Below are 11,944 nucleotides of genomic sequence, written 5' to 3' on the forward strand. Positions count from 1 at the left end.
AGGATCAAAAATTACCATTCCCATTACCATTATTATTAGGCCTGAAAGACCGCGGACCACCATTGGTATTAGAAAACTGCCTTGGTGCAGCAACATTTCCCACAAAACCATATGCATTCGGAAACTCAGAATAGCTCGAGAAAGAAGCTGATGAGGAAGGAAACTGATGGCCAGGAACTTGAGGATACAGTAGTGGCATAGTAGAAGAAGCCGGTATTGAAACCGGTGTAAATGGCAAAGAACCACTATTTGAAACAGTTCCTTGGGAAAAACCAGAAGCTTGCATTCCAAATGATGAAGACCCACTTGGCATTTGAGTTAAAACACCGCCAGTTGTACATGGAATCCCACCAGAGTTACTAGAAGACCCCTGAGATGAACCTTGTGATGATCCTTGCATATACAAACCCGTGAAATTATGAGGCATAGTAGTCAAAAGAGACTCAGCTTCTCTTTCAGCACATAACAACTGCTCACGAAATTCTCTTAGTGTGATAGAAGTATCCCAAGTAAGAATCATTGTCCTGATGGTAAAGTATTCTCTAGGCAACCCAGATAAAGCAGCCAAGACAAAGTCATTATCCGAAACAATCTCTCCAGCATTAAGTAATTGTTCTTTAATGACCTTAAGCTTTGACAAGAATTGATCTATGGAATCACCTCCTTTCTGCACAGTGTGAAACTCAGTCTTAAGAGTATTAACTCTAGCCTTGGAAACTGATGCATACCTATCTTGTAAGTTAAACCAAGCATCATGTGCAGTTCTGCATCCAATAACATGCTCAATTGCTTCATCAGACAAGGTAGCAAGAAGTAAACTTAACAATGCCATATCAACAGATTCCCACTCCAAGAAAGCTTCATTAATTGTTGTAGTAACCCCATTTTCCGGATGAACAACATATTTTGAATGACACACAGCAGAACCGTCAAAGTGATCAAACAACTTATACCCTTTCAAAACGGATTTAAACTGAAAAGCCCATTTAGAAAAATTTCGATCATTCAATTTAATCATCAACATCCCCAAAAATCCCTCAATTTTCACACCAGGAACAGTCATGATTTACAGATCAAAGGATTGCACAGAGATAACACCAATTGAAAACCTAAGAATTGCAGAACACCAGAGAATGGCTTCGTATTCAAGAACAACCAAAAATAGCTTCGTGCCTCAAAACAAATTTAACAAGATTCACGACTTCAGCAAGAAAAATGGCTTTGTGCCCTAACAATCCAACAAGAAAAATGGCTTTGTGCCTCAACAATTCATCAATTCAACAAGAAAATGGCTTCGTGCCCCAACAATCCATCAATTCAACAAGAAAATGTCTTCGTGCCCTAAAACTTCAACCAGAAATTCACCAAATGAAACATATCACCTGAGATTGACATGTATTCAGATCCAAAACTACAGAATCTTCAGCTTTTCATGCCCACAGCAGATCGACGACTCTGATACATATGTATCTCCAGCTATTCATAGCTATGAAAAGGAAGAAAAGGATTCGGAAGAAGAAAAGAAGAAAAGTATTTGAGAAATAGAGAGTAATCTACTGATTGTATTGAATGAATGAAATGTATATTGTTTACAATGCTTTTATAACCATCCCACACTTTTACTTACGAAACTATCCTTTCTTATCTCTAAGATTCTAACTAACCACAACCAATTACACCCATCTCCAACCATATAATTCTGACATGTCAGCTACCATTGAAATACTGCCATGTGTCACTTATCAGTGCTCCTATCTATTTCATGGGCAGTTTCAGCTGATCATGAGACCTTTGTTCATTGCCTTCTAAACCATTCCCAACCCTCTCACCCAATTGCCCCAGCAATTCACACTTCCAACAATGCTTCCTACTCATCCGTTTTGGAATCTTACATCTGAAACCTCCGATTCAACACATCTACAACCCAAAAACCCTTCCTCATCCTCACTGCATTGCATGAGTCCCACGTGTAAATATCCGTTGTTTGTGCCCAAATCCATAACTTTCAAATGAAGATTAGAAGTGGAGGCCATGATTTTGAGGGTTTATCATACGTGGCTGAATTTCCATTCTTCATCCTTTACATGTTTAATCTTCGATCCATCCACGTAGACATCAAATCCGAGACTGCATGGGTCCAGGCTGGGGCTACTCTTGGTGAACTTTACTACAGAATTGCTGAGAAAAGCAAAATCCATGGCTTTCCTGCTGGTGTTTGCCCTACAGTTGGTGTTGGAGGCCACTTCAGTGGCGGTGGATATGGTAATATGATGGGAAAGTACGGCTTGTCAGTTGACAACATAGTTGATGCACAACTTGTAAATGTGAATGGTGAACTTCTCGACCGAAAATCAATGGGAGAAGACCTTTTTTGGGCCATTACAGGAGGCGGAGGAGCCAGCTTTGGAGTTGTGATCGCGTACAAACTTAATCATGTACGTGTTCCAGAAACAGTTACTGTTTTAAAGGTTCCGAGAACCCTAGAACAAAATGCAACGGACATTGTCTATCGTTGGCAATATATCGCGGATAAGCTTGACAATGACTTGTTCATCAGGCTTATCATGGATATTGTAAATGGTACTACTTCAAATAGTAGTGGAGAAAACAATAAGACTCTTAGGGCTTCATTTATTGCCATGTTTCTCGGAGACTCTGAGAGGCTCCTCTCAATCATGGACAAGAGCTTCCCTGAATTGGGTATGAAGCAATCTGATTGCAATGAAATGAGCTGGGCTCAATCTGTGCTTTTCTGGACGAGCTTCCCAACCGGGACAGCAACTGAAGCTTTGCTTTCAAGAACACCTCAAGTGCTTACACACTTCAAGAGAAAGTCAGACTATGTCAAAAAACCAATTCCAAAAACTGGTTTGAAGTGGATTTTTTAGAAAATGATTGAGCTTGAGACACCATTGTTGACCTTCAACCCCCCACGAAGGAAAAATGAGTGAGATATCGGCGTCGGCAACTCCATATCCTCATAGAGCTGGGAATCTCTGGATGGTTCAGTATGCAACAAACTGGAACATACAAGGGCCTGAGGCATCAGATCATTATATTGATCTGACAAGAAAACTCTACATGTACTTGACTCCTTTTGTTTCCAAGAATCCAAGGAAATCCTTTTACAGCTACAAGGATCTTGACATTGGGATCAACCATAATGCTAATGGCATTGCAAGCTATTTGGAGGGGAGAGTTTTTGGCATTAAGTACTTCAAGCATAACTTTGATAGGTTGGTGAATGTGAAGACCAAGGTCGATCCTGGTAATTTCTTTAGAGCAATTCCACCCATGGAGCCCTTCCCCCTGGCAATCCACTATTCAATCCACCCTATTAAACAGTAACTGCCTTAAATGAATAGTAACTACTATTAATGAACAGTAATTGCCATTTACATCTCCACCCTTGCAACCCTCCCCCTGGCAATAAGCAATTAAAATAATAGTTTTTTTTGTTTGTTTAAATAATAAAAAACCCCTCTCTCTCTCTGACACAAAAAAAAAAAACAATTACAAAGCCCTCGGGCCACAGGCCCGTCGACTTCCCCCCCCCCTTCGCTCGGCCTCCCACCCTCACTCGGGCCCTTCCCCGCTGGAGCTGCTCCCACCGGCCCTCAGGCCCTTTCTCCTCCCCTATCGCCCGAGCAACCAACATCCGCTGGAGTTGCTCTTAGGAATGAACAAAGTATCCCACCACTTCCATACAGTCATTATTTAGCTTCTTGTTGTGCATGTTTTTTTTCTATTGCTTTGGGGTTAGTTATGTACATCTTTAATCAGCCAAAGAAATAAAAAAAGAAGAAAGATATTGCTTACAAGATTGCAATTTGTTAGTACTTAATTATTACAAGTTTCAAGAAAAATCTCTCCAAAAATTGACAAATTAGTAGGCTTTCTGGGATTTCACTTTTCTAACTCTTGTTAAAAAATTTACTTGTTTATTTAAAGACATTCCGTCATTGAAAATTTAGTAGGGACTAATTGGCTTTTTCTACTTGCTTTGATCAACATGTTGTAGCATGTCTCACATTGGTATCTTGATTAATTATACATACAACTTATATTGAACGATTCTATTACTAATTACATCATGCCCCTTTGCATAAAATTTCACACATAGTGAATGACACATGTGGTTAAGTTTGAGACAATAGAGTTATCTTCGTGTGCGTGGCCCACTAAAGAGGACATGTTAAAGCATGTCTAACATCGTAAACATGAGGGGGGGGGCACAATGTCGTTGCATGGGGATGCGATTCGCCAAGCTGAGCCAAACAAAACAGTCTGCCCACCCCCCCCCCCCCAAAAAAAAAACCACCGGATTAGGAATGCGAAGGCCTCCCCTTTTCTATCACTTTGTTTGAGAATTACATACAACTGATATTGATTAAATTACATACAATTTATATTGAATGATTCCACTATTAATTATATTGACCTTTTTTATGAGACTCATACCTTTTAAATTGCACATTTTGTTAAGAAGACAATATTAATATATGGATCATTTCTATTTTCTTCTGTCTCTTGATCTTGGGATAAATAGTATACATAGAGTAGTTTGGTTCAACTGAAGTGACACCGTGATCAATATCGATATCTAATCTACAAGGAAATATATACGCATCTAAATTGGATTCCTTTTTTTTTTTTTTTTTTTTTTAGTTTGGTTCAACTGAAGTGACACCGTGATCAATATCGATATCTAATCTACAAGGAAATATATACGCATCTAAATTGGATCCTTTTTTTTTTTTTTTTTTTGGGGGGGTGAAAAAGAAAAATCCCAGTTGGTTGGTATGGCCTATGGTCTTTTACTCCTAAAATTTTGAATTCTCCTTGTGCCAAAAAATTTAAAAGTTGTCAGCGATGCGGGAACTGTGGCCACTTACTTATTCCCCATCCATCTCAACCCTTGCCATAGATTGAACCTCAATTATTTAACTCCCAACTCCTTTAATAATTTCGAGCCTGTGGCCCCAAACATTTACCTCTACCTGGTGAACGGGTTCACCGTTCACGTGCTAAGCCACTAATACAATGTATATGCATATTTGTTTGAAAATAATTTGTATTAGTGGTTTAAGACGTCATGACGATGATAAACTTGTTTTATGAAAGTTTCTCTCATCAATTATCTCATGTGAACCTCATTTTTTTATCAGATTTTGTCAGTGGAGACCTTGCAATTCACGTGTGTTGCTTTTATTTGTATATATTTATATGTAAATTATACAAAACTACTTCAAATATGTGTCGAACCACAATCTCATACTTAATGTTTTAAACATTACAATGTCATACCTTATCTTACGAATTCATTGCCATATCATACTTCCGTAAAATTTTATGTTAACTTTGATTGTTAAATGATGAGATGACACGTGCGGGACCTACATACTCACCCAATTGAATTAAAAAATTGATTAAATATTAATAACCATTTAAAAAAAAGAAAATTAATTAAAATAGTTTGAAAACTTTAATTTTAACGATAAAAACAAAATAAATGGTAAAATGAATAGTATCAAGATTGACTTTTTACTGTAAAAATATAATTTTTCGTTAAAATAAACTGTACTGAGAACTTTAGGTTAAAGTTTATTTAAAAAAATTATTAAACAAATTGCGGGACCCACCTCCACCACCTACTTTATCCCCACTCCATACGTCCCCCTCCCTTTTTCCCTCTTTCTGTTCCAGAAACCCTCCCCCACCATTTTTCCTCTGCAATTCTCCCCCGCAGCCCCAACAACAAAACCCACCGCCATTGTCTCTTCCTTGTCCTCGGGGAAACTCTCTTCCTCACTCACTCACTCATTTCTTCTCTTCCACTCCTGCAACTCCCAATTCACTCATTACCATTCCCGTCTTCGCCACTCTCTCTTCCCCTTTAGAAAACCCGCCTCTGGCCCAAGATGGGCCCAACGGTTCTACTCGGAAGCCTATTAGCCTTTCTTCGGGAATGTACCAGTCGCCGGTGACAATTGCGTTGTGGGAAGCGAGGTTGAAGATCTTCGAGAGGTTCTTTCTGGACCCGCCCAAAGACGCGCCGTCACATAACAGGACGAAGATTCTCTACAGTGCATTTGTTGGTGTTTCAAAAACGTCGTTGATGGTGAGGAGGGAGCCTCAGCAAACTCCGGTTGGTGTTGCGAGAAATTCCTCTGATTCGGGCCGGGTTAGGTCGTTTGTTGTACCTTCTGCATGCTCAGGTCTGCAAACTCCAGTTGGTGTTGCAGATTCGGCAGATCAGACCTGAAATCGAACCGAAAAAATGGTTCGCCTCGAGCCAGGTGCACGGGTCAATGGAGGTGGAGTTCCAGGTGGTGATCTTGTTGGATGGTTAGATGGCTTTGTTTCTCTGCAAGTGAGAAACAAAGCTAGGAGGTGTGCTGAGCAATGGCGTGGTCAGAAATTATTCGACTGGTGGGCTAACCTAATATTATTAGTCCGAAATCAAAATTTAATCCTATTTTTTCTACATAAAGTTATATAATAGTAAAAACTTGAATGTAGTAATTTGAAGCAAGAAATTTATGCTATGTTTTATAGGTTTCTAGCCTTCAAACTTTCCATTGAATAAAATAAGGAACTATTTGTGGTATGAAAGTTTTAATTTATTACTATTAAATATAATATTAGTTAAAGTGATGAGTTTATTTAACATTTATTAGTTCTTATTATTCTTAAAAACAACCTTATTAATAATAAAATTTCATTTCCTAAATGAAATATGACAAATAAAAATTATAAACTAACTCAAAAATTAATATTTTTAAGCTTGAAGAACCAATTGTACTTGACTCCGCCCTTGGTGCTGAGGTTCGGCCATGGCTGCCTTTTTTCAAGTGAGAGCAGAGAGAGAGTGAGGGAGACAAGTGAGAGGGGAGAGAATAATTGAGGAACAGAGTTCTTTTATTTAATTGTTAAATAAAAATAATAATTTATTATTAATTAATTGTTTTTTTTTTCTAGTTGGAAAAGGATGGGTCCGTTCCTACTACATCATCATTTAACAGTCAATTGATAGAAAATTTAACAGAAGTTTGACATTGTAACAAATTTATAAGTTGAGGTATGACATTGCAATGTTTAAAACATGAAGTATGAAATTGTGTAGTTCGACTCATAATTGATGTAGTTTTGTGTAATTTACCTTATATTTATTTATTTATTAATTTTACCATTATTGATCCAACAGTTGTGATTTAAACCATAGAACATGAAGTACAATTCCAACTGTGATTAGCACCTAATTAAAATATCGTATAAAAAATTTAAAATATATATATAAATTGAAGGAAAAAAAGAAAAAAACCCAAAAGTCCCCTTCGTCCCCATCCCTTCTTCGCACCTGAACCCATCCCCCATCAGCCATCAGCCATCCCCTTCTCCCATCCCCCATCCCCCTCTCTCTTCCTATACCCTCTCTTCCTGTACCCTCTCTTCTTACTCCCGTATTCTCTCCCCCTTTCTCCTTTTCAATTCACGATGCAACAGCAGCCAATTCTTTCTCTCTTCCTCTTTTCCTCTCTTCCTCTCTTTATACCCAGTTGTGAAGGTGCTTGTAATTTAAAGGATGTTAAGTTGCTGACTCTTTTTTTGTAGAAGCTGCTGCTTTGAGATTTGGCCTTTTCCAAGCCAAGCGTGCATGTTACTCAGGGTTGGAGCCGCAGCTAATCCACAACAATGTGAAGTCGAGTAATGTGCTGCTGGACCGCGGAGGCTAACTGAAATCAAAGAATCAGGTAGTAGTGATTGTGATTGATGACGTGCCCAAGTAGGAGGAGCCGGAGAGCTACGGATTTGCCTCTTTTGCTATCGACCTCGATGGTCACGACGGCTCCGATGGCCTCTTCGATTCGTCCCCAACGTTGGCGTCGTGGTCAACGACTACCTCTCGTTCTTTAATTTGTTCAAACATTAGAAACCACAATTTCAGGGACATCTGCAACACTATCTTCAGTTAACAAACCCCTCGGGTGGAGAAGAAAACTTGGGATGGGGTGGGTTTTTGGATGGGAGGGGAGATGAAGAGAGTGGAGGAGATGGACGTGGGTCAGGGGAATGGATTTATGGGTTCCATTTTTTTTTTTTTTAATTTTAAATAGGATAAATTATTGTAATTTTTAAATGCATAAAAAAATTCTTTTTTTACCACGTGACACACATTTAGCAATCACGTCAGCTCTTAACGGGCCAATGGATGGAAAATGTAACGGTAACGGTTGTATTATATTGAAATAAAATAGTATTTGAGGTACGAAAGTGAAATTTTTAAAGATGTTGTATAAGGTTGCAATAGATTTAAAACCGAAGGTGGTAAAGTGTAATTTACCCTTTTTTTTCCAGTTCCTTTTCACTTCATTTTCTCTGTCCGTTCAACACTATCTCGCTTGCCGCCGTCAATACAATGGCGTCCTAAGTGGGAACCTACGTCGGGTGCCTTATCGACAACCTGAGGTGGTAATATGATTTCCGGAGCACAGTTGCCGTGTTAGCCTTCTATTTGGATCGCGAGAATTTGGTATCCATTTTCTGGGAATCTAAGAGAAGGCTTCAGTGGTGAGACTTTCAAACATGAATATCTCAGTACGCTGATACTGATGGACCAATCATTTAATTGAAAAGTCGAACAAGTGGTGTGATAATGTCGGCTCATCAGGCGGTGGGTCGTCGTCGATTTTTGTCAGTAAAACAGCTAATAGAATGTCCTCTCTCTCTTTCTCAGTCTCTCTAGCTATTTCTCATTCTCTCCGTCTAAGCTTCAACTTTCTAGATTCGACGGGCGACATATTGTTGAAGGGTAGTAGCAAACCTTCCATAAATGCAGCAGCATACCCGGTTTCGCAAGTTCGAAAGATTTGAGGGGCATAATCCGGACTTTCAGTGGCGATTTCAGACGAATGAAGGGGCGGTCCCTCTGTAGCTTCGCCAATGGGTGATAGGTCTTGGCAGTCTGGAAGGTGGTGTGGTGGTTTGCGTTGGTTAAGGGTGGGGATGGGTGTGTGCTTTGGATGGTTGAATCATGGGAGGCAGATGGGAAAAGCAGGGCAATTTCGGTAGAGAAGTTTGATTCCAGATGTTGGCTTTCTTTCAGAATTCAATTACCACCTTCAAGTCAGTATTTGGATTCTGGGGATATTAGGAATCCGATTATTGATTTTGGATGGAGCCTACTAATTTTTTCATTCCCAAAATTTGGTCAATGCCAGAATCACTTGGAGAAAAATTTCATTCCCTTTCTTCTACCTCCATTCCGATTTGATAAACGCGTGGTGAAGACCATGTCATCCATTGGAGATGCCCTAACAAAATTATTTTGTTAGATGGACTATGAAACTCATGTTAAAAAAAAAAGGAAAAGAAAAAGACCAATGCTAAACAATCATGGAATCCATTTTATTTTTTCTTGAGACAAAACGAGGTCTCCAAGTCAAAGTAGACCATGCCCCAATAGGCTACAGAATTTAGATAAATTAAGCAAATCCACTCCTAGCTAATTGTACACCAGGGGCTTCCTTTACAATACATCAAATCAATAATATTACAAACATCAATGTAATTATCGAGCATGACGTGATAGACCATACTGCATGTAATTCATTGTCAAACCTTCCGTTCTCTCTCGTAGCTAAACAGGTGGGATACTTTGTTCATGCTTGAAAAAATTATGAGGATCAACCATGGTTTTCACACGTACCAGTCTATCAAAATTACCTTTAAAATACTTGCTCCCATAAATCTTCGCAATCTGAAAGTTAGTCTGATTATCCAGATTAGCCCCAATTTCTAGATCCCGGTAGTTTTGGAAGGCCTCTCTTGGGTTCTTGGAGACATATGGAGTCATCAGGTCAAACAACTTTCTTGATAATTGAAGGTACTTGCTGGCTGCCTCAACACCTTCCTCTACCCATACCGCATAGTATTGAATCAAAAATAGGTTTCCAGCTCTGTGAGGGGACGGAGTTGCCGACTCAGGAATCTCGCCCATTCTTCCACCGTAAGGGTTCCAGTCCATCCAAAAATTGTCTATCTTAATCATCTCCTTCCATAAGGATTCTATAACTCGTTTCGGAATCGGTTTCGTCACATAGTCAGACTTGGCTTTGAAGAAGCTTGGTTGTCCATTTGTCCTGTTGAGAAGAGTAGTTATCGGAGTTCCAAATGGGAAATCAGCAAAGAACACTATGTTTTCAATCCAGCTCATTTCGAAACAATCTCTTCGTTGCAAACCTAATTCGGGCAAGCGCTCCTTTACCAACGGAAGAAGCTTGTTAGTTCGTCCCAAAAAAAGACCAATGAATGATACTTTCACAGTCTTCTTTCTCCCGGTGCTGTTCACTTGTAGTGGCCTTACTCTGAGGAAGAGGTCTTTAGGCAGCAGGGGTGCTGCGTATTGCCATTTATAAACGACATCTGTAGCCCCTTGCTCTAAGGTTATTGAGACGTTGAACACAGTCACTTTAGCTGGAACCGAAACCAACTTGAGCTTCCACGAGAGAATGACCCCGAAACTAGCTCCACCGCCTCCTCTAATAGCCCAGAAAAGATCTTCTCCCATTGATTTTCTATCAAGGACTCTACCATCTGCAACAACTATCTTAGCATCAATAATATTATCGATGCTAAGGCCATATTTACGCATCAAAGAGCCATACCCGCCGCCACTAAAGTGACCACCAGCACCAACAGTTGGACCAACCCCAGCAGGAAACCCTAGAACGTTGCTTTTCTCAGCAATTTTGTAATAAACTTGGCCAAGGGTAGCTCCGGACTGAACCCAAGCGGTCTTCTCCGCAACATTAACATTAATGGATTGGAGTTGAAACATGTCAAGAATGATAAAGGGTACATGGGACACGTACGATAGACCCTCGTAATCATGGCCACCACTTCGGATTCTGATTTGCAATCCTTGCTGTTTTGCACATAGAACAGTTGCTTGAACATGGTACTCGTGCTTGGCTGCTACAATGGCCAAAGGTTTTGGAGTTGTGGATGTAGAAAATCTGCGGTTTTTAATACGGTCCGACAGAACAGATTGAAACGAGGTGTTTTGAGGGGTGTAAATGCCTGCATGGATTGAGCTGGTAGACTGAGATTGTTTAGAAAGGCATTGCAGAAAGTCATCAATATTGACAAGTGGATCTGAAGTTGCCCATGAAACTGTGACGACTGAAAGGATTGAGAGAATGGCGAGTTGAAATGGAGAGCTTGGGAACTTCATTATTGTTGATTTCTGGCAGTGTGACAAAACAAACGACTTCGGAGTATTTATAAAGAAGCCAAAGCACCAAACTTTGACTCCGTTTGTGCATGGTAATTAAAATATGGGTGCTTTAGATTTAGCCCCTTACAACTGTTGAACTCTAGACATAAACCCACCTGTATTAAAACATCTAAATCAAAATCAAAATTTGAATTTGATGTCATGTAAGATAAAAGATGTCCATACATTTAAATTTATTTACAACACCATGCCACCTAGGGGTGGGTTCAAAAAACCGAAAACCAAACCGAACCGAAACCGAAAAAACCGAACCGAACGAAAAAATCGAACCGAATTGAAAAAACCGAACCGAAACGAATTCTTTTGGTTCGGTTAGGTTTTAGTGATCTAGAAACCGAACCGAACCGAATTAATTAAATTAATTTTTTTATTTAATTATTTGTTTTGGGTATTATTTTCTAAACCCAATTTGTAAGTTAAAATGTGCTAAACCCAATGTATTGCCAAACTTTAAGCTCAAAATATTTAAAAAAATGCCTATAAAAACTCTAAACCCTAACCTATTATTTCTCCCCTATATAAGGTTCCGGAACTAAACCTCCTCCTGAAGTATCTACATCCATCTCCATAGCACTGTCTACTTCTGCCCCGGCTTTCTTTTCCAAATCTACTCTCATATAACATGTAACAAAATCCATAAACATT

General features: G+C 39.4%; 1 protein-coding gene, 1 long non-coding RNA gene and 1 pseudogene across 2 annotated transcripts; 2 read left to right on the forward strand and 1 right to left on the reverse strand.

Annotated features, from left to right (window-relative positions):
• The first annotated feature begins 1,659 nt into the window (after positions 1–1,659).
• LOC114825164 (berberine bridge enzyme-like 8) lies at positions 1,660–3,473 on the forward strand (annotated as a pseudogene).
• Positions 3,474–5,682: 2,209 nt separating this feature from the next.
• Positions 5,683–8,280, forward strand: LOC114824982 (uncharacterized). Its single transcript, XR_003773662.2, has 2 exons — positions 5,683–6,432; positions 7,615–8,280. It is a non-coding gene; the product is annotated as an uncharacterized lncRNA (long non-coding RNA).
• Positions 8,281–9,387: 1,107 nt separating this feature from the next.
• LOC114824981 (berberine bridge enzyme-like 17) lies at positions 9,388–11,311 on the reverse strand. Its single transcript, XM_070822740.1, has one exon. The coding sequence runs from the start codon at positions 11,234–11,236 to the stop codon at positions 9,641–9,643; it is 1,596 nt and encodes a 531-aa protein (XP_070678841.1). The 5' UTR covers positions 11,237–11,311; the 3' UTR covers positions 9,388–9,640.
• Between the last annotated feature and the right edge of the window lie 633 nt (positions 11,312–11,944).

This window comes from Malus domestica, chromosome 05 (assembly GCF_042453785.1).
Source record: "Malus domestica chromosome 05, GDT2T_hap1".
NCBI lineage: Eukaryota > Viridiplantae > Streptophyta > Magnoliopsida > Rosales > Rosaceae > Malus > Malus domestica.

Excerpts from the sequence above, each read along its gene's own strand:
- LOC114824981 (XM_070822740.1), bottom strand. The coding sequence starts at position 11,236 with ATGAAGTTCCCAAGCTCTCCATTTCAACTCGCCATTCTCTCAATCCTT.